The 23,703-nt window shown below is 43.7% G+C and overlaps 1 protein-coding gene across 1 annotated transcript in view; it reads right to left on the reverse strand.

Moving 5' to 3' along the window:
• Positions 1–187: 187 nt before the first annotated feature.
• Positions 188–23,703, reverse strand: part of LOC147463364 (serine carboxypeptidase 24-like) — a 25,875-nt gene continuing 2,359 nt past the window's right edge. Inside the window, exons 3-11 of the mRNA XM_086488406.1 lie at positions 14,205–14,312; positions 14,028–14,123; positions 8,822–8,914; positions 8,661–8,749; positions 7,596–7,868; positions 7,086–7,216; positions 6,591–6,686; positions 6,404–6,509; positions 188–570 (exon numbers count right to left, since the gene is read on the reverse strand). Coding sequence (XP_086344532.1) covers positions 409–570; positions 6,404–6,509; positions 6,591–6,686; positions 7,086–7,216; positions 7,596–7,868; positions 8,661–8,749; positions 8,822–8,914; positions 14,028–14,123; positions 14,205–14,312 — 1,154 coding nt within the window. The 3' untranslated portion in view covers positions 188–408. The remainder of the gene's footprint in view (positions 571–6,403; positions 6,510–6,590; positions 6,687–7,085; positions 7,217–7,595; positions 7,869–8,660; positions 8,750–8,821; positions 8,915–14,027; positions 14,124–14,204; positions 14,313–23,703) is intronic.

The following is a 23,703-nucleotide window of genomic DNA, read 5'->3' on the forward strand; positions in this document are numbered from 1 at the left end:
AAACACACTTTCAAAAATTGTTTGCTCCATGCATAGTCTAGTTGAGAGAATCCCTTTCCATTTAATTTTATCTCCAAATTTTTGTTTTCTGCCTGTTGAATTTATTAAATATACTATACTGCATTTCTAACCTTTATTATGTATTCTTTTGTTTGCTAATGATTTTCAGGGTCATGGCTATCTCACGAGGTTAATGACTTTCTTATTGCATGTAATAATTAATATCTGCATCAAGCAATTCATCACCAGAATTCTTGTTCCTTGCAATGAGCAAGGCAAAGAATGGTGTGATACACCTCATTATTTGGGCCACTGATTGATTGACCACATTCACTGATCATATGTATACTTCAAGAGATGCACACTGCTTCCGTTCTTATCGACATCGTGATCCCAAAAGACGCTTCATCATGATGTCTGGTTTCTAGGCAACAGTGGTGTGCCATCGCTCGCCAAGAATGACTTAATCAACACATATCCTCTTCCAGGCTGAGTGTAAGGAACTTCATGTCCTGCATTTCTCACTGTCACAAGTGAAAGCCCCTTGTACGCTTGGCAACGACCTGCCACCTGTAATGACGATTTTAATCTCTCTCTCTCTCTCTCTCTCTCTCTCTCTCTCTCTCTCTCTCTCTCTCTCTCTCTCATGTTTTTTTTATATCATGAGATTGTTTCCTACTTGCCTACCAGCTTCATAACCTTTCCTGTCTAGATCTTTCAGGTTGTGGGGCTTGGTTTTGTTTCAAGTCACACACACACACACTTTATATATATATATATATATATATATATATATATATATATAGAGAGAGAGAGAGAGAGAGAGAGAGAGAGAGAAATGAAATGAAATGTTATATTAACGTCTTCAAAAGGCCATAATGACCTATGAGACCCGAAAGTTACAAAGTGGTGGATCTGATACAAAGTCAGAATAACAAAATAACCTAACAACATTACAAAACAAAGATATCTACTATGGGGGCCCAAGCTGGTCGATGTGAGCCAAGCATAAAACTAAGCAGGAAAATTTGGGTGGCTTGTTGGGATGGCTGAATCACAAGAGATCTAGCATCGGTCGTTGGCGAATCTCATCAATTTCCTCCATGGTTAGTAGTCTGACCGGGCGTGGTGCATGCCTGGCCAGCGTGCTCCGAATTTTTTGTCGTAGAACCCGTCGATGCTGTGTAGTTCTTCGCAATCGTGGGCGACTAGATTTCCCTAGTTCAATCACTCGGTCAATCAGTGTGCCTCTGGTGTGAGACGAGGGGGAGCTATGTTATGGGAGTGGCTCTTGCGGCCGTCCAATGTCTGCTTTGAAGAAGTCTGTGATCCGTCTTTGAGACTGGCTAGCCTCACCATTCATCAAGCTATCTCTGTGTCTGCGCAACTCGAGTAAGAACAAACCCAGACATCTCTGATCTTCGTATCCCATGACTCTTGAGAGTGGTCCAAAACCCTCTCTGAACAGGCAGTGGAAGCGGCCTCGTATCTCGTAGTAGACGGGGCAGCGGCATGTATAGTGTTGCTCTGTCTCAGGTTCCGTGTTACACAAGGGGCATGTCCTGTCCTCTGCTGGTACTCCGCTGAATCTCCCAGTCTCAATCCGCAACTGGTGAGAAGATGTGCGTAACTGGCCAATAGCACAGCGTATCCCATGAGACAAGTGGGTATCCATGTATCTGGGTCTCGTCACAAAACCATCTTCCGTAAGCTGGAGAAGGTGGTCTCTGTAGAAAGCCATCTTCGTGCCCAATTCCTGTGCTGGTTGTATCCATGTCCTCCTGGTGTCTAGCTGGGTTGGGTCTTGGCGGATGAGCTTGGTGATCTCTGACTGTGTAAGAGTGAGAGATGGTGCATCCAGTGAGTAATGGAATGGTGGCAACCTGTCTATGCTGAACCCGTGTGCCCGAAACCATGATGTCATCTCCCCATACCAGCATGTTGTATCTCCTTGTATGGCTAACTGTCGAGAAGATTCAAGTGCTATGCGAGCATATCTGTCTCTAGGAAGCTCCCATGTGCGGTTTATGAAGGAGATTGATCTGGTGAGCGCCTCCACCACAAGTGGGGGGGGGGGGGGGGGGGGGGGGGGGGGGGCTAGCTTTGCTCGGATAATGGCACGTGGTACTGATGCCTTGGCTCTAATGAGCCGCGAGATCATAGAGACGAGAGGTTTCTCCATGTTCCCCCATCCGTCTGAGCGACCCGGCCTCCCGTGGTGATCCAGTGAAGGTCCCCATATCTCGGTTCCATAGAGCAGTGCTGAAGCCACCAAGGTGTCAAAGAGCCAAAGCTTCGTCCGGGGCTCCTGAAACTGAACCTGCGAACACATCCTCTCCAATCTACCCAATGCTGCGTGGGCTCTAGTAAGTCTGGTCTCTGCTGCTCTTCTGAGTGAGAATGTACGTCCGCTAAAAACCACTCCAAGGTAAGTGTAACCGTCTGTGTACTCCACAATCTCCTGGCTGTATGTGAATGTAGGTGCTGACCTCCTGATCCACTGTGGGGTGGTGTTAAACACCATAACCTTGGTTTTACCGAGGTTGACAGACAAACCACTTTCATGTGTAAACGTGTGCAAAGCATCCAATTGAGGTTGCATTCCCTCTGGGGATTCGGAGATCAACACTATGTCATCAGCATATAACAAAAGTGGAATCCATGTCCCTGCCAACTGAGCACCTTTATCCCCATCGCTGTCAATGTAGTCAGAAACCTCATCCACATACATACCGAAAAGGGTAGGAGAGAGCGGGCAGCCCTGCTTCACCCCAATAGTGGAGTGAACCGGTGTAGAAAGTCCCTCCGGGGTGCGTACATGCCCTACTACTGATCTGTACAATGCCATGATTCCCCAAATGAGTTCTGTGGGTACTCCCATTTCCTGTAATCTACGCATCAGTCTAGCTCTGGGTACCATGTCAAAAGCTTTGCGGAAGTCCACAAAGTTACAATAGATCCGTCTCCTATGCGATCTGCCTTCCTTGATGATGGCCCTGAGTGTTAGGATATGGTCAAGAGTGGAGAAGCCTCTCCTGAATTCTGCCTGCCCAGTTGCACGTATTCCTTCCCTCTCTGCCCATCTACTCAGTTGTTGCTCAAGAATGGATGCATACAACCGTGCCAGTGTGTGCCCAATCATAATAGTGCGATAATTCCCAAGCTCCATGGGGTCTCCTGATTTGAATATAGGTACAATCGTAGATAGGCTCCAAGTGTCCGGTAGGCCCTCACACATGGCTCGGTTAAACATAACTGCTAGGAGCTCTGCTAGTAGGTCTTTGGCATGCATGAAATGCTCAGCGACTAGGCCATCATGATCATATGCTCTCCCAGTCTTCATCCTGTCAATAGCTTTCTTCACCATCTCAGCGGTGAAAAAGTCACATGCATGTGGGCATGGATCGGGGGGGTTGGGGAGGGGCGGCTATCCAGGTACTGTGTACAAAGATGATGTGTACTGACCCCATGTCTCTGTGGAGGAAATAGCCGGGGGGGGGGGGGGGGGACTGCTCATGAAAGAGCCGCCACGCCTCACGTGAGTCCTGACTCAAGAATAGCTGATATAGATCCTCCTCGAGTCGAGCCAAAAATGCCCTCTTCTTTCGCCGCACCAAGCTTCGGAAGTCAATTTGTGACTGTCTATGAGTGACGTCCCCCAACAGCACCTCCCTCTGAAGTCTGGCTCTAGTCTGGCGGCACTCCTCGTCATACCAACTGTTCTGAGGCATGCTCCCCGATCGGCGGCTCTGCTCAGGTTGGGTGTGTGGGTAGGCTTCTGCTGCTGCGTCATGTAGTGTCTGTGTCAGTATAGTAGTTAGCTCCTCCAGAGGTCGCCCCGGGTCCTCAGTGCATAGGCGTCTGTAGATTCCGTCCATGTATACAGAATCTGTCTCCCGTGTGAATGTGTAGCGAGTAGGGGCTGCTACTCGTGGCCTGTGTGCTACACTGAACTGGAAGGAGATGGTCATTGACACCAGAGCATGATCCACTGCCACCCCGACCGGTCTGGGCCCAACTGTGAGATCCTGGATTCTGGAGATGAGATTCGGCTGTGCCATGACATAGTCCACTGTGCTGGCTCCATGTCTGTGTGGGAAGCATGTAAATCCTCCCACTGCAGGAAATCTCTGTAGGCCGTTCAAGATGGCCAATCCATGTGCAGTGCCCATGTCTATCAGGTGTCGCCCATACTCGGTATATTCCATATCGTGTGATATTCTGGAAAGGCCCGTCTCTTCAACATCTAGTTCTCTTAGCATCTCCTCTGAAGTATCATAAAACACTGCCTGGTGATGGGCAGTCCTAGCATTGAAGTCCCCTAGGATGATAATGTCACCGTCCCTAGAGAACTCCCATATGTCATCATCCAAAATAGAGAAAGGGGACTGTCCTCTGGGTGATGCATAAACTGATGTACTCGGGGGAAAGTAGCAAATAGCTACATAGAGGTATCTGCCTGTCTCTGCTTTCAGTCTCACCCACATGTACCTAGCCTGCTCGTCCCTGCGGGCTATATGTATCAATGGCTGCAGATCCTCTCTAAATAACACTGCCACTCCTCCCGAGCCCCGCCCTCTGTGCTCTGAGCGTGTCTCCTGTCTATAGGCTGTCTCCCACCTGTATCCGCTGATGTGAGGCATGGATTGCCCAGGGGCCTAGTGTGTCTCAGAGTAAACGATGATGTCTCTTCCAGTAAAGCTATCCTCAAAAGCCCCCACATCAAGACACATAGATCCATTGCAGTTCCAGGCAGCTACTTTGAGTGTGGTCCCATAAGTCTCGCACCGTCATGTGGAGCGTCGCTCTAGTATCACCACTTTCCCGTCTCGGTAAAAAGCGATCTTGCCTTTTCCCCTTGCCGCTCTAATCTCCGTCATTACTTCCTGCATATGAGCAATCTGCGAGAGGGTGAGATCATCCCCGAGAAAGATGCCAGTCTCTTTGAGAGTTGGTCTTTTCTTCAGGAATGACTTCTTTGCTTCCATGCAGGGAAAACGGAGGATGAGTGCTCTTTCTTTTGAGGTTTCTCCACTACTTCCATTTCTCTTTATGTTGCCCACTCTCCATGCCCTTGTGTGCGTCAGCTCAAGAATCCCCATCAAGGTTGTGAGTTCTTTTACTTCTTCGTCCACATTGCCTTTGTCGTTAAGACCGCAAATTCTCACATGTAAAGCGCGCACCCTTCTCCTCTGCTCCTCCTCTAGTGTCTGATTGATGATGTTGTTGGGTGTGGACGTGGGCGTTATCTCCTTGCCTTTTCCTTTCTTGGCCACCTTGATCCATTTCTCGGCTTCGTCCGCCTTCTGTTGAGTTTTGGTAAGAAGTTAGAACATCCACCCAAGAAGTCGTCATTTCTTTGTGCTGCTCTTCTCCCTCTTTGATGGCCTGTACTTGTTCCTTGATCGTGTTGATTTCGTCGATTACTGAGGGTTGCAGTTCGCCCTCTTCCAGTGTGTTTCTAGATCGTGCTTCGGCGAGATCTTTCTTGAGTGACGCGATCTCTTCCTCTTGGGCCGTCACTCGGTCTTCCAGCGTGCTTATCTTGTTCTCTTGGATCAGCACGCGTCCTTCGAGTATGTTTATTGTGCCCCAGAGATTGCGGTTCAACTTGGTAACGGTCTCCGTCATTTCCTCTTTGCATTTTTGAATGGCATCCTCCAGGGGGTCGACTTTATCGTTCATCTTCCTCGTGCTTGATCGCCGTCCGCAAGGGAGTTAGATGACGTGTGCACTCCACCCTAGCAGCGGGTGCAGCAGCTGAGCGAGTGGGGGGGTTGTCCGCAAGGGGGGGGGGGGGGGGGGGGGGGGGGGGGGGGGGGGGGGGTCATCAAGTGTGCGTGTGCACCCACATTAACGACGGGCGCGGCGGGTGGTGGAGCGTGAGGCGGTAGGGGTCGACGGGGGGGGGGGGGGTTTAAGGTATGGTAGAGAGAGTTGGGAAGGGGGCGGGGAGGGGTTCCAAAAAAAAAAAAAGACTTCCTACGCGGAGAAGGTCATCCTACGTTTAAAAGAGAAAAAAAGGGGGCATGCTACGCGTAGTAGAGGCGGAGACATGCTACGCGTAGAAGAAAAAAAGGGGGGAAAAAAGGGGAAGGGGGGGGGGCGGGGGGGGGGGGGGGGGCGCATCCGGCTGGGCTGCAGGCGGGGGCTTCCGATGGGAGCAGCGCGCAGGAGCATGGGTGCAGAGGCAGCGGGCGGGGGGTGAAGGGTGCAGAGTGCGCGAACCTGCAGCGGGAGCAGGGGCAGCCAGCAGGCGTGAGGGAGGTGCGCGAGCAGAGGAAGTGGGCGGAGGCAGGGGGGCGGGGGAAGGGTGCGCGAGCCTGCAGCGGGAGCAGGGGCAGCCAGCAGGCGCGAGGGGGGTGCGAGGGGAGCTGCAGAGAGAGAGAGAGAGAGGACTTACCTGGCCATCAATATACCAAGAGAACCACTTCTCTTGCTCAGTGAGATTCATATGCTGCACTCCATATCGTGTTCCCGTGATGGGAACAACAGCATCTACATCCCCACTGCATGAATCGGCCCTCTTTTAGTGAGGCAACATCCAAAACAATAATCTCTTGCTTATATAGGAGAGATATGACACTTACCTGAACAGCCATATTTTGAAGCCAGCCGAAATAAGTTCCTTGTAAGTAGAAATCACAGAGAACTCTGAATCTTGCCAGTTCTGAAAAAGTACATCACTGCAAATAGCAAAGATGGATAGAATTTTAGAAGAGCTGAAGCAAACAAGGACCGTCTCTCTACTAATAAGCAGCTAAGTCAATCTGAGTCCTGGTAAGCCACATGCATCATAATTCTCTTGAGCCAACCCTTGATAGAGATCCTGCGCCGGGGAGAGACTATTTGCCAGTTCTAGCCTATAGCTCTAGTCATTAGGAGCTTTTCATTGGCTAGAAAGTTAGTTAAGGTTACCTTCATGACATTTTATGACAAGAGATATCATCATCAGTTATACCTTGCTCTGGCCCCTTGGGCAGCAGTGGCCTTAACAGACAATAGTACAGCTTTCTTTCTTCCTTCCGCCTCATGTTGCATGCAAATAAACCACAAACTATGCCCATATAAACTTTTAGAATCACCTGCATCCAGTCCAGTTATAGGAAATTCCAGTTGTATTTGCATGAAGAGCCATCTGTACGTCAGGTCGGTTGAAGTAGACTTCAGCATAATTTCCTAAACAGGGATCATACCCAGCCAAATGCCTTATTGACTGCAAAAAGAAATAAGCAACAGAAAGGTCATCAAAAGTACAAGATTAAAGAAACATCCCCACAGCATAACATCGTGAGTTTATCATCAGAGCTTGATACCCCATTAGATGGCAAAACTGCAGCATTTTTATGTATGTGGGTATCTTTGTTGATGTTGCAAACATAGCGCTTATGTGTGCAGTGTATGTGGTAGACCCCACAGTGAAGTAGGTAAACCTTGCCAGAGAGAGAGAGAGAGAGAGAGAGCAACCATAATCCTCAAGTTGACAGTAAGAATACACGTGCAATGACTCTCACATACACAAGAACATGCGCACACATTGCACAAACATTCATTCCTACAGCTGCAAAAGAGGAACCTCAAGATAAGAAGCTTACAGGGCTATTTACTGGCCTCCTTGCTGCCACACGTCTGCTTTGGGACTGACTGAGGCAAACAGGGGTATATATACTATATGGATCAATATCCCCAATTTCATGTTCAAACACATTGTCTATTAGATGAGTGCATGTTGCTGACAGATTCGCTTTATGAAAATCACAAGTAGCAAGTATGGCATGGTACGAGGTGTCTGAGATCAATGCATGATCCCACCAATATTCAATGAGCCCCACATTGTCGTAATAATTATCCAGCACTCCATTGCCGACCTGCATTGCAGTACAAAGCATTGTGGATTGAAACCATCATATGGATGTCTCAGCATACTACACTGACACGCAAGAAGGAACAGCACCTTACAAAGAATCCACAGACAGCAGATAGCATCAAGACGAAAGAAAAAATAAGTGTTCAGAAAAATGCATTCCGTTAAAAACTGTAAAGCTCCCACTTTATGTTCACATATAAAGTAGCCTCCTTTTCAATGTCTTTATGATTGTTGTTCTGTACCACCTCTTTGTAGTATGCCTTGATGATTCATTTGCACAAGAAGCAGGCCCTTTTTCACTCCTTGGCATGCCTCTTCTTCACATCATACTGTGAGGCTTTTAGATGAGCTTCTTACTTGTTTCATAATGGATGTATTGCTCTCACTTTGGGCGCTCAAGAAAGGTCACGCCTCATAAATGTTACTGCATTCAATTTGGGTGCGCAAGAAACTAGAGTGACTGTTCATGTTGATGCATCCATCATAAAACCTCATCGGTTTGGAAAGGCCACACATAAAATCAGTCCAAGCACAATTTTCAAAATCTTAAATGAATTTCAGTGTTGCATCATCTGTTAAAACTGAGCCATCAGGATCATGAATGATATGATTATCCAAGATGCACATCATACAAGAACAAGATTGTTCTACAGAGATAAAACATAGTAACAATTAGCTTTTCAGTGTATCAAAATAAATTTCTTGGTGTTATGCTGAAAGACATATTTTTTCAAGGCATTCTTGTTGAAGTCCAGTAGTTATACAGTAAAAGCAAAGTAAAAATTCAGCATACCAGCAAACCCTTTAAATTGATGTCTGGGTTATTGACTCCCTTGACATTGTGTTCGTACACCAACTTTGCAAGCTGTGGCACATAATGCCCTGTTTCATAACACAAATTCAGATATGTTCATTGCCTGGTTCAACAAGTATAATAAGCTTCTTCTCATTTACCTGCATAGCTTTCCCCTGTGATGTAAAAGACTCTGCCCTTATATTGAGGAAACCTCTCAAACCATTTCACAAGAAAAGTATGAGCATCTATTGCTGCAAAAAGACACATGAAAATCTGCTCAGAGCCATCCAAGATACACATCAGATATAAAAACAATAAAGTTACCAATTATTTGACAGGGAATTTCATTAGAATCAGTTTTTTTATTGAATTAAGTCAAGAAGCTAGTTTTCCAGTTAATGCCCATGTGGCTTAGTTGTATCAATTCTTCAGATTTTGCCTTTGGGCCTGCTTTGTAACTCAGATTTGTAATGGCCCTCAAAATCAGCACCATTTGGGCATGTAATTACCTCGTTATCTTCCGATCCCCGATCTAATGTCAACTTTGTTCTTCTTTCTCTTTTTCAGTAAGTGACTTTATTGGAGTTTCAATATTTTGATTGTGTAACGAGCTCACATTTATGGCATTGTTGGTGGTGATGGAGAGTTCCATTGGATAGAGGATAGATCTTTTGTCAATTGTGATGGGTGAGGACGGCCTACAGAGAGGGCAGCCCTTGCGTTTTTAGCACCCTAGCCGTTTTGGCAGCCTATCCACCTCCCTCAGATAGCCGTTATGGAGCAGCATTCTCTCAACGTCCTGACCCGAGAAGCATTCTCACATGCATTCTTCCTCAATACAAACTTCACATGGGCAATCACTTGTGGGAGGCACAGCATCTATGTTGCGAGCCTCGGAGAGCAAAGATCTCCATCTCTTCTAGAGGGCACCCCTACTCGGGCAACCTTGAGGCACGTATCCTCTCTCTCCAGATTCATCTCGATGCCAAGATGAGGTGCGCTAAGAAAGGGTGGAACCTTCGGAGCACCTTCAATTATCTCAAATGGCGCCTTCCCCATCGAAGAGTGAGCCGTGTTATTGTAGGCAAATTCCACCAAAGGCAAAAAAAATTCCTATTGAGTCTTCTGATCAGAGATGTAAGACTTCAGTATATCCAGAACAACTGAATTTGCAATCTTAGATTGCCCATCTGTCTACGGATGCAATGATGGCGAGAACTGCAAGTGCGTGCCAATGTTCTCCCAAATAGCCCTCCAAAACAAACTCGTGAACCGGAGATCTCTGTCGGAGGCTATTGTCTCAGGCATGCCATGTAATCGAAATATCTGTGCAATGAACGATCTCGCTAAATGGTCTAGCTTGTTTCTTCATTGAAATGAAGTGAGCTTGCTTGTTGGATCTGTCAATGACGGTCCAAATGCCATCGTACCCACTCTGTGTCTTCGGGAGATCAACGATAAAATCCATTGCAATACTTTCCCAAGGGCTGGTGGGAATGGGTAAAGGCTATAGTAATCCCTGTGCCTTATGCCTGTCAACTTGACCTTCTGGCATACTAAAGAACTGCAAACAAAGTCGTCCACATCCTTCTCGAGTCTCGGCCAAAAGAAATAATGCTCCACAGGTGTCAATGCCGCAGTGACCCATAAAAGGTGGACAATGGCACTCGGTCGAAACCTTTTCCCTCAACGGCTGTGTAGCACACAACAATGTTTTCTTATTTCATTTCATCTCTCTCTCTCTCTCTCTCTCTCTCTCTCTCTCTCTCTCTCTCTCTCTCTCTCTCTCTCTCTCTCTCTCAATGACCCTTCTCCTCCTCAGCTGCCTTGTATATGTATGTGGCACTACAAGGGTTCTGGAATTCAAAGGATCTCTGTCACAAGACGGGCACCACGTGCCAATAGAAAAAACAGACTGAACAGACTTTTAGCACTTCAATAACAATTGAACTGAGAGAGAGAGAGAGAGACGACGCGTGACACGGAGTGTCGGAATTCCAACCCAGAGATGTATTGGCCCCAAACCTTGGCGCCCCTTTCGGTATTTCTTTATATTGCATCAACACAATACAAGCAAGTACTCCAAACTCTGCATCTTCTCTAGGAAGCATCCCAAAGAATGAGCCCATGGCCGCATATTTAAAGGCCCTAGGCCCCAAAAGCAGTCTGCATGAAAAGCCTTCAAACTCAAAAGCTTCTGGTCTAAAAGCAATGTCAAAAAGCTGTCAACGTAATTCACGGAATTCCATACAACCGCCACGTCAGCAGTCAACGCAAAACGCAGAAATCCGTACAATCTACCACGTCATCATGTCAGTGCAATTTTCGAGGGTTTTTTTCGTACAACTGCCACGTCATCAGCTGCTACGCAAGTCTTTCAGTGTGTGTGGGTCCTGCTTTATTTTAATCCTTTATGTCAGTTGGGCCCCATCGAACTGGGTCCCATAAGTTGGTAGGACTTCTTCTTCTGTTGCTTGTTCTTCTTAGGGTTTAGGCCCCTCGGCCGTGATCTGAAGGTTGGCTCTGCTCTTTACTGACTTGACACATTAGCAGTTTGTGACATCCCCAATTTTGCCACTCCGTGTCGCGTGTCGTCTCTCTCTCTCTCAGTTCAATTGTTATTGAAGTGCTAAAAGTCTATTCAGTCTGTTTTTTCTATCGGCACGTGTGTTCGTCTTGTGATAATCTCATCGCAATCGAGCCAGATTGAAGTCGAGGTGTCCACCATAATAGAGGCCATTCTGTGTCTTTATCACACCTTCTGTTGCCTAATTTTGATAAACCAATGCCTGTTAATGTGGTATATTTTTGCACAAGCTTTTGGTTGCAAATACCCAACGTGGCTTTTTAGCTACTATCGGGTTTATTTTATGACTAGCAGATGATTTGTGTTGGAACAACGCTCCTTGGCGTGCCTTGACTATACGTGTTATGTTCAAAGTTATTGTTTCCATTCCAATGTGGTGTTCTTGCATTATTTACCACCTAGTTAGGTGACATGTGCGTTTCAGTTTCCTCCTCGACCTCTTGCCCCCCCTCCCTTCTCTCTCTCTCTCTCTCTCTCTCTCTCTCTCTCTCTCTCTCTCTCTCTCTCTCTCAGTATGATCATCAGCATGACAGTCAGTAGCCATCATGAGCATTTTACAATGCACAGAATCCATTTTCCCTATTTTAGCCATTTTTCACTTATTATTAATAACTGACTTTGTTGGGAAACTCGGTAGGGCAAATTGGCTAAGTTGATATATAAGAAAGCTAGCGCTAGCACTTTCTGGCAGAAGAGGCAGCAAAGACCTAGTGTCTGGCATTGCACCTTCTCAGCAAGACCCAATAGGCCCAACCTAGCATTTTTCAACCACCAAAGACCAGCCAATGTTTTCTCTTGCAACAAGCCTAGCGTTTTTGCAGCAGATTGCAGATCAGCCCTAGAGTTAGCAGATCCCAAAATTCAGCCTAGCATTTTTGCAATTGCAGACCAACATCAACGTTTTGTAGATTCCCGACGACAAAACCAGCCCTAGCATCCCAAACCTCGCAAATCTCACCTTCCCGCAGCAGATCCTCGCTGCGTGATCATATCAGCCAGCGTTTTCAATTTCAGCCTATTGTTCGCAGATTCAGCAACTGCGTTTTCAGCGCATCGTCGTCGTCGTCGTCGTCGTCGTCGTCACCATCCTCGCCGACATAGAGTCAGTGTTCAGCAGATAGCAAATTTGCAGATTTCAGTCCCTAGCGTTTTCAAATTTCAGCCCGTCTCGTTGCTATCATCATTGTTGGCAAGTCCATTGCATCTAGACCATTGTACCAAATTGTGCAATCAATAGCATAGACCTCTCTCGCCATAGAGAGTGGGGCCCTTGGAGGAGGGTTTGATAACATTCTGGTGTTGTATTCTTCTCTCTCTCTCTCAATCTCAGCACCTTCATTCACAGTGTCATTCACTTTGTTTGTGATCATTTGCACTCTCACTAAAGGAACGGAAGGCTCTCCCTTCCGTAAGTAATAGGTACCCTTGACCACAGTTCGGAGCACTCATGTTGAGCAAAGTTCGACATTCACTTCCACGGCACCTTACACTTTTTGACACTCTAATGGCTTCAACTATGCTTTAATGAGTTCAGATTTGGGGACCCTCAGTCGACCACCGTAGAAGATTTGGTAGCACTAATGTATGAAGATGTATGGAGAGGCCTCTAGTCTCTATGATCTCTCCGCTGATCGGGCTAAGGCCTCTGTGCTACATGAGATTATTCGAGTCGAGCTAGCTGCCCCCCCCCCCCCCCCCCCCCCCCCCCTCTCGTAGTTGAGGCCCTTACTAGATCAGTTTTCCTTCATAGACAATTTATGGGACCTCCCCAGAGACAGATATCTCGGCTAGCCCTTGAGTCATCCCGATAGCTAGCGCTACAGGGGGACACAACATGCTGATATGGACAGATGACATCATGGTTTTAGTCACATGGCTTCAGCATGGATAGATTGTCCCTATTCCAGTATTCCTTCGATGCACCCTCCCTTTCTCTCACACGGACAAAGATCACTAGACTTATACGTTAGGATTTGATTCAACTAGACACTAGAGGCACATGATACAGCGGGAACAACGGTTGGACACAAAGATGGATTTCTATGGAGAGCATCTTCTCCAACTAACAGAGGATGGATATGTAATCAAACCGGCCTACATGGACACTCATTTATCCTGTGGGATACGATGTGTTATTATTGGTCAGATGCGCACATTATCGCATCAGTTAGAGATTGAGACTGACAAATTTAAGAGAGTACAAGCAGAAGCCAGGATATGCCAATTGTGTCATATAGAGCCAGAGACAAAGTTACATCACATTTTCATTGTCTGGTATACTATGAGATGCGAGGCCGCTTTCACTGTCTATTCAGAGAGGGCTTTGGACCGTTGGCTAGAGTCATGAGATATCACGATCAGAGATGCCTCGGGTTGTTTTTGCCAGAGCAGCGCAAACACAAGGAGAGTCTCTTGAGAAGACCAAGCAGAGGGAGATCACTGACTTCTTTAGAGCAGGGATTAAGCAGCCAAATGAGCATGCTTCACAGCAGACTTCAGAGCCCACTTATACCAAAGGTACAGTAGTGCACAGAGCAACTGAGCTAGGCAGAATTGAACGCCCATGTCTTCGAGGGCGACCACAACATCGACGGAGGCTCCATCAAAGGATCATTCTAGCACAATATGGGAGAAGCCTAGTACACCTATTTATAGAGATCAGTTTGGTCTCATAGGTCATTTTGGCCTTTTGAAGACGTTTAATATAACATTTCATTTCGACAGAGAGAGAGAGAGATCTATATATATATCAAAATCAGCTTAGTTTAGGCAGTTACCAGTCCGCTTGTCGCCTGAGGTTTTGAGGTCGGAAGAGGTGTTGGTGTATGAGAAACCAACACCCGCGGGAGACTCCAAGAAGAGTAGGTTGGCAACTGCAGAGTACAGAAAAGTTAAAACCCATCCAGCAGAGGCAGAGCAAGAGTAGAATATTTTTCAAATGGCGAAATTCAAACCTTTGTTCCAAGCGTGAGTATTTATAGAGAGGCCACTTGCATTCGGCAAGACTTTGAAGGGGCCAATCTCTTCCATGGCTCCATATGCAATGGAAGAACACCCAGGACCTACACCAAAATAACCATCACACTTTTCTTCTTACTTTTTTTGGACCATAATGTGGTTATGTACCTACGTCGTCAACCTACCCAACACACCCCCACTAAAGTAGACCGCGAACACACACACACACACACATTGAACCAATACACCAAACTGCCTATTGCTTTTTCTTAATAGGTAGCTAGCAACATTAACTTATTCTTTTCAAAACTAGAATGCTTTGGTGATCCCAATTATGCTTATACAGATTGCAAGACCTTTTGGCTAGTATTGCATGTTGCAATGTACATTAAACAAATGTCAACTACCTAGTCACAATGCCTACAAAAAAATGAAGCCAGAGTTAATGCCCTCATGTTCGCAAGCGTTAACTCTTTGCCATATGGCACTCATCAAACAAGCTTTATCCCTTTGTTCATCGTTAATACCAAGAGCTTCACACTTTGCTGAGGCCTTATAGAGGCAAAAAAATTGCATTGTATTGACTTCTTTTCTTATAAATCTTGCAAAATACTCAGATCTAGAAAATAAAAATTGTTTCTTGGGAGTTGAATCAAACTATGAGCTATTATCTCCTTTTACTATCTTTTCTACTGAACCAACCCAGTCAAGGCTTGGGACCAAAAGGAGAAAGTCCATAAAAAAGCAAGGGTAATTGCTAGCTAAATATCTCAGACATACATATAGGTCAAGGAAGGATAATTGTATCCCGGACAGCCTTGATCAAAGATACATGACAAAGGAAATGACCGGGAGCAATTATATGAGTCTAAAAATAGAAAGTGATTGTGCTAAGCTCAAGTCATTAGAATAACTCTTTAGACTCTAAGTATGAAGTCTGGGAAGCCTCATAGTAAATTCTAACTTGCCACAAAATGTCTAAATTTTAGCAGGTTTTGGGAGCAGCTTGACGACACCTTCAAAGCATTGTGCTAAGGTTTTACACAGGAGGTGGAAGTTTAAAAGCCCAAAGGGTGAGCTTTATTTTTACCAAAAGTTTATTCTAATTTAGCAGATCCTAAATTAGTAGGTAGACTATAGCCCCAGGTCAACTTCATAAGCCTCCAAGGTTTGTGCAAAGGTCTTGCACCCCAACTAGTTAATTAAAAAGGAAGGATTAGATTCTCTCACATTGGTATTAGAGCCGAGGTTTCTCTTTTCTTGCGAGGTCCTTGAGTAATCTAAGCAAGAGTTAGCATACACATATAGGAAAAATTAATCACGGCCCAACATAATCAAGAGAACGTAATTAATATTGACAAGTTAGATTTGGCTCATGGTATAACCTTTGATGATGGTTGTAGAGTTGTCAACTACTTTGTTGACAAGTTACAAGAAGCAAGCAAATCGATCCTAAATCTACTACAAACTTGCAACATGAAAGCAGAACACCATTTTGCATATGAGAAGAAAGTGATAAAGAGATAAGTAGACAAAGAAGATGCCGAAAAACCCACCAATTTTTATGAAGAATAAATTGTTTTGATGTATGTGTGTGTGTGTGTGTGTGTGTGTGTGTGTGTGTGTGTGTGTGTGTGTATCTATATATGCACACATGTATGATGGCAGAGGATGAAAGAAGCAAGGAAGGACATGTGACTCTTTTCATAGGTTTAACCAATGTTGACCACGTGTTCAGTAAACGATTGACCTTTCAAAAAAAGTGCACGACGAAGCATGGGCATACACAATCATCATAAATCATTTCCAATTTTCCATGGCTGAATGTGGTCATCTTTGCTCTACAAAGCATGAAAAACAAACTTTTTTGGCACTTTGTTGTGTTTTGAATATTCTAAAATCTCTCGAATAATTAAAAACCAAGTGAACTATAGAAGTCAAAGTTGATCCTCTCAATGAGCCCTACAAATAGTTCTCAATTTTGATCACCCTCAACAATTAGGGCAACTAGAATTTTGCAAAAAAACATCAACATTTATTTCTCGACGCTCTTGGTTTGCACAATATCACATTGAACTTTTCATTATTATCTTGGTTTTGACATTGTTGAGATTCATTTGGCTCTATGTGTGAAAAATCAAAGTTGAGCAAGAATTGCATGGAATTACAAGAGAATTACAAGCAATCCCGAACAAGCCCAAGGTTTTCATAGATCAAGAAAGATGGGCATACAAGCATCTAGAATTGTATGGAGTTCTTGAAGTATTTGCATTAAGATATGGAAATGGAGATCCATTGTGTGGCAAAGTGGATAAGTACCTAATTGGCATTTGGTTGATTAGCTATTTGAGAATTTATTTGGATTGAATGTATACTCCTCATTGGATCTGTTTGAATTTCTAAGACGTTGTATAAACTTTTTACTTGGTTTGTACTTGTTTGGACTTGTGATCATTGTTGCTTTGAGTGAATTAGACCGTATTAGATGGTTTATTGACCCATCCTAAATGCTATTTTTAACCCACTACAGTGGTCTTTCTTGATCAACTAGATGTAGCAATACATGAATGTGCAAGTATGTGTATGTGAAGGTGCATGTACAAGTAGAAAGACATTTATGGTGTCAAAACAATGCCTCAGTGGGAGATAACTAGAGAATATAAAGGGCCGTGTATAAGGTAGGCCTTTACATAGGGTGATTTGGCACTCTCCACTTGCCCATTGCTAGGTCAAGGTCTTGAGGCAACCACTTAGGGTGCATGGCTATGGAGGCACAGACTGCTCTCCTAGCCATTTTGGCTAGCTACACGAATAAGATGATTAGAGGAGACCTTGCAAGAGAGGGGATATATATAGGCTAGGCCTTCACATAGGGTGATTTGACACTCTCAAGCTTGCCCATTTCTACGTCAAAGGGTTTAAGGCAACCACTTAGGGTGCATTTCTATGGAGGCACATGCTACTCTCTAGCTTTGGATACTTCAAATGGTAAGCGAGGGGGAAGACCCTCCCCTTACCATCCATAAACTATCTCTCTATTACATGCTTTGTGAGAGCAAGAAAAGAGAAGCTATGTTGGATACGTCTCTCATATGATCATATTCTCCTAGAAACAAGCAGAAGCATAAGAGAAGGACAAGCAAAGGATAAAGCTATACACATGGTGTAGGTTCTCTCTTTAACAATATTCCCCGTTACTCAGCTATCAAAGACACCCATAGATGTGCCTTGTGCTTTCGTTGATTCCAATTGTTTCTCTAAGAGTGAGACTTCTCTCCATACAACTCTTTGAGATTCATGACAAAATATGCTTGTGCAAAAAATTAAGATTCTTATGCATATGATTTTATTCTTGGAACTGGTTCTTAAAGCACATTTTGAACAACATTACAAAGTTTTTGTACCTACGAGCTTGCATGCAATTGCAAGTTTGGGCCTTGACATCAAGGATCAATGTCGACAATATCTTTCCAAATTCTAGGAAGATCGCAGCTCACATGCAAGCACCTATGATCACATTTTGCACCAATTGGAAAGTTTTGAGCAATTGTATCACTGTCTAGCATTTCATGCATGGATTATATGCTCCAATGAGTGCGTTCTGCTAAGAATTCTCCTTTTTTGTCTCAAAATTTCAAGATTTTTGATTTGCCTAGGCCCACAATATGGTTTCACCAGAGATCATCAATTTGATTTAGAGAAAATGCATGAGCATGATTTGCATCACTAGAAAGATGCATGACATAAGCTATGCAATACTATGCATGTGCCTCGATGTGTGCCCAATATCTCAATTGACTTTCCTATAGATCCTAATACACAAATGCATGATATAAGAGATAATGCACATGTACCCAATACTGTAGAGATCTCAATGATAATAAATTAGTGACCATGCATGACTACTCACTGCTTTCTTCACCTACTCACTTGCTTGAAGACAACTTTATTTACATGACTGTTAATTTACATGGACCAAAGATTTAGTCACGTAGTTGAAACATCACTTGATTCCAAATAGTACAGTTAGACTCTGAGAGAGACTCCACAAGTCTCCTCTAGAGTCTTCTATACCAACATCAAGAAAACAGATTCCACTCCCTTGCTAAAGAACATTAAGCACTTTGTGTTTCACAAGTGAAAAATAGGAACGCAAGAAGGGCGATGTAAACACTTTTCTCCATAAGTGGATCCATATTGCATAGGTTGTATCGTAGCATGAATGATGTATTAATGAAAGAGGCAAGTCTATCACTTGAAGACAAAACCTAGTGTTGTGGATAAACTTGAAGCCAACACTGCTTTGTGGTGGCATTTGAGACACTATTCTAGAAAGAGTTTCTTCTTAAGAATATCCCGGACCACAACTAGGAAAGATTAGATACACATGGATATTTACTACGATGCTTAACTATCAGGCTATCATTCTCAACTTGGAGAACTTGGATATGAAATTTTTTTTCCTCAAGAGTTACCAATTGGGTTGTCCCTGAGCGTGTGGTACAACATGCAAGTGGCATTATACGAGGAAACTACTTATTAGTAATGCCTAATAGCTTATTTCTAAAGAAGTCGAGGAGGTGGATGCCAGTTACCGAAATATCTCTAGTGTGTCTTTATAAGCCTACCACTTCTCCATGGGCATCACTAATTTCATTGGTACCGAAAAAGGATGGGTATAGGCATAGACTATCGCAGTTTAAATGATGTAACAATTAAGAATAAGTATTCCTAACACAAGGGTTGACAAGTCGTTCCATTTATTCTAAGGTGCACATTAGTTTTGTAGCTCAAGGCACCATCACATGTAGATCAAGAAGTATGAGATGAACTCAAGCTAACATCTAAAACATGCTTTGGATATTACAAGTTTTAGATGTGCCTTTTGCACTAACCAACATCTCAATAATGTTCATGATGCATATGTATAACATCTTGTGTCCATACCCTACTCACTTTGTCATCATGTTTTTGGAGGTTCTCCTTTATAACGCTTTCAAAGTGGAACACTTGGAGCATCTTCGTAAGCCTGTTTGAGTTTCTCCCCAAGAATAATCTCTATGCTAAGTGCAACTATGAGTTTCTAGAGTCAAAATTACATTATGCTAGACATGTAGTTTTTGGGGGTGAGGTAGCAACATAGCTTTTAGTTGGGGGTGAGGTAGCAACATAGCTTTGATAAGCTCAAAGTGATTTCAACTACTACTAGCTATTGTGAACACAAAGGCTCGAGCCCATATACAAGTGTGTGATTCAATTCGAGTTATAGAATAGTGGTGATGGTGATAGAATATATTGTTACAATTGAACAATAATCGAATCGATGGTTGTATAGATATGGGGTTATGACCTAATATCTTCGAGGGTTGGCCATTTTAGAAGACCTTCCTCAACTTGGGGGATCGACCATGGGAAACTTACCATACCACATAAATGCAAGGGGAGGAGATTTTCCAAAAGGCTAATTAAGTGTATAAGTTAGGAGTAGGTTCCTAACTCGAGAGAGGGGGGGGGGGGGGGGGGGGTCACTATGTATAAATTGTGTATATCGTGTGCATTCAAGGACTATTTATAAAACTCCTTATCTGTGAATGTTTTCCAAATAAAATGCATCCTTTATATTCAATCTGTAATTTTATTTCCTAGTTCCATTTTATGGTATCCTTCTGTATGTGAAAATACGAGAAAAATTTAAATTTAATAACCTCTTCTGCTGCACTCACGTGATAGTCACATAATTATTGATTGACCCTCCGAGGTTCTTAATAATTTCTCCTTCTAAACTTATAAGTAGGGGGATAGGATATAAGTCTCACTAAAAGAAGAAGGGGAGAAGGGGAAGGATAAAAGATACAGATGTGTTAGAAGGAGAACACTATTCAGTCTTTTTATAAATTCTATCAATAACATATATGTCTATCGTATATGTAGATAAAGAGTTTGATAGATACATCACATGCATTATGCAAACATTACTAGCATAATATTTGTAATTCCCATATGATGGCAATTGAAAATAAGTCTTTGACATTACAAGACATAGACCTTGTTTACTCAAGTTTTTACATAGTCACATGCTGCCATCGAGGATAACCTAATGAGTACTGAATTTTTTTTATAGCCAAACTCACCATTGTGAGTGGTTGTATTAAATTCTCCATAAAGAAATGTACAAAGCAACCTCAAGCTCGTGTCGAACCTTGAGGGATCACATGATACATCGAGAAGCTACATGGCCCCAAACGAAGGCGAGCCATTACCCATGATCATGTATAGATCGTTAGCAATTTGCGATCATAACGACGAGGATTTTCCTATTCCACTCGTAAAACTTCTTCTTTTTTTACCAATGGCAATGATTGCTTCCCTGCTTTCTTGGATAATCTTCATGAAGCTAGCTATTGAGAGCACATTTTCGAAAACCTATTGGTTCCTCGCCTTTAATATCATAATCTAACAATTTGTGTATAGAATAGAAGCTCTTCACTTTTCATCACCTTCCCTCCTAGGAAAAGATCGTTCTTGAAGAACCCTATCTTTTTGGTCATTTGAATCCATTTTCATATCTTTCTACGAGGCCACAAATCACCGAGTAGTAGTACTCCTTGAATAAGTGAGGAAGGTCCTTCACTTGCTGTTTTGCACCCCAAGCACCTATCTGAACCGGCTAGAATCTTCTCGCCTATCAGAAAAGCCCACCATAATACCTTCCACAAAAAGATCTTCCTCAAAAGCAACCATTGTTGCATCGAGATGTTAGAGCTATCTGTACCTCTCTTCGAACTTAGACTCATATACAGGAAAAAAGCAGTTGCCTAGCCCTTCTATAGATGTATTAATCAGTAGTCTTTAGTACCATTTAGGTAAAAGTGGATAGCCAATTGGTTTGTTCCTTTCTAGCTCCTGCTATTGCTGTCCCAAAAATGGGCTAGTCATTGGAGTCCTTGTTCAACTTTTTGGCAGTTTCTCTCTAGAATGGGTTCAAAAGGTTGCTTTAGAGAGCCGAGGGGACAAATGAGTTATGGAATTTTGAAAATACATCATTAGGGTACGGGACCTAGTAATGGGTTGGGGTCTGATGCGTGGAAAGGAAATTCTCTAAAACTAAAGTAAAGCATGGACCACTTTTGAGGCATCTGAGCTGGGGTGCCCTGGTGGTTGGCGTAACTGAACAGAGTTATACGCCGTCGGATGGAGGTTCGATTTGTGCTGTCAATTTTGACCTCTGACTGGGCCACGCCAGTTTCGCTATAGGTGCCACTTTTTGATACAAGCGATTGTAAAGAATCGTGTTGACCTCCGCCTATGAAGGGTTATTCGCTCCAAGTTTTATGCTGCAGCTTGCTCTTGATGACAGCTAGGGACTACGCCCCTCCATGCCCAAAATGGCGCACCGAGGGCGCACCACAGGAAAAATCCGCTCGTCTACGGGGTAAGGTTGTTAAATAGGGGGTTTTACCCTATCTCTCCCCACTTTAGAGCCTCCATTGCTTTATTACACTTGCGTACTAGCTCGTCCGTTGTAACACCTAGTCTCACACTAGACCACTGGGGGCTAGCAGTTTGTCATGCACTAACTCTTTCCACTAGCCACCTTGAGAGAAGAGTTTTGCCTTGTCAATCATGTCCTTTGTCATAATGGCCCATGCCTGGTCTTCGTTTGCGATTGAGGCCAAAATTTGGCACACTAGGCCTCTGCATGGATAGCAAGGTTGAGGATAAGATTGGCAGCATTGGCTTCGAGCATGGTAACCAGAGGATGAGAGCTGAAGGCGAGCAATAGTAGGGCTAGTAGGCAACCCTGCTTGATTGATCTTTTGACGTCGAATGCGCCCACAATTCTATTATTAAACGGGAGCTCAGATTGGTTGCCAGCACCAAGGGTGTGAACCAACAGACACAACCACGGCCCAAAGCCCAACGATTTCATGACATCTTCTATGAAGACCATGTGATCTGGTCTTAGGCTATGTCCATATCCACAACTGAAGCAGGATCTTGCTTGGTGAAGATTGCATACTCTATGCCGAACATTAGCGCCAAAATGTTGTCATAGATTGGCCTTCCTTTGATAAATCCGTGTTGGTGGGGAGCAATGGCTTTGTCCAAAAGGGGGGAGAGCTTGAAGGAGACAGTTTTGGCAATAAATGTATATGCCACTGACATCATAGTGATGGGCCGTCAGTGTTTCAATTGAGAGCACCAAATTTGCTTCAGGATAAGTTTTATGAAGCCCCTTTTTATGCTTGAATCTAGGACTCCTTCGGCCAAGGCTTGGTTATCCATTCGTGTTACCGGGGACTTAAGATCCTCCTAGAACTCTTAGAAGAACTCTTGGTGCTTCAGAATAAGTTTTATGAAGCCCCTTTTTATGCTTGAATCTAGGACTCCTTCGGCCAAGGCTTGGTTATCCATTCGCGTCACTGGGGACTTAAGATCCTCCTAGAACTCTTAGAAGAACTCAGTAATCAATGTCTCACCTAGGGGACTTCTAGTTGCCTAATGCTTGTAAGGTGAGTGAACATTGCTCCTCGATAAAAGCCTTCTCAAGTAGGTTGTTTTTTGATTGTGAAATTGTCTTATTGACACTCCAGCGAAGAGTTTCTCTGGCTTCATCCACTTTCAGGGAGCCTCAGGTTGGCCAATGATCTAGCATAAGTGATCAAGTATCAATTTAAACATTTCATCTTGGTCTTATATTATATTCCCTTCCCCATATGTGAGAGAGTGGATAAGGCCGACTTCTCTTAACTTTTAGGGCCCGAAAGAAGTGCGCTTGATTAGCAGCCTCCGACTACAGATAGGTCTCTATCTTGCCTTCCTAACCTTCTTGACTAGATGTTTAGCAAGGTCAGGTTTTGCTTTGATCCAGCTTTTGTGCACAGCTTCAGAGTCCGACCCTTCTTTTGTTTTAGTGGTTAGCAACACTACTTCTTATGGTATTTCTTATGATGTTAGGTTGGGAGAATCCCATCAAGGTATATTGACATAAACTAAAGCTCAAAAATACATGTAAAAGAGTTTTCCTACACAACATATTAGCTACAATGTGTTTTCAAACAACTATACAAAACCTTATATGTAACTTGTAAGGCACGAGTTGAATAATTTTCTCCATACAACTCTTGTAATCGTAAGAACGGGGGTCAGAATTAACATATACTAATCATAAATAGGGAATTTTCTAGGACTCCACCAGCGGGTGGCATGTCCTTATCTAGAGAGGGCAAATCCCCTAGGTTCCACAAAGAGACATAATGAAGATGGTCTATAGCGTGGTACACCTACGCATTATAGTTTCTTCACGACATCGATGCTTTATAAGCCACCTAGGTTTAGGTTAATCTCATTTACAAAGTTTGAAAACATTGGAGATTGGAGGAGTTTAGCATTGAAAACCTCAAAATATGATAAATCTACCTCTATTATTCTCTACAATATAGATGATGTCAGTATATATAGAAACGGATCCATTCTCAAAGGTTGTTTTCATTG

Source organism: Adiantum capillus-veneris, chromosome 2, assembly GCF_014529385.1.
Source record: "Adiantum capillus-veneris isolate H3 chromosome 2, ASM1452938v2, whole genome shotgun sequence".
In the NCBI taxonomy this organism is placed as follows: Eukaryota; Viridiplantae; Streptophyta; class Polypodiopsida; order Polypodiales; family Pteridaceae; genus Adiantum; species Adiantum capillus-veneris.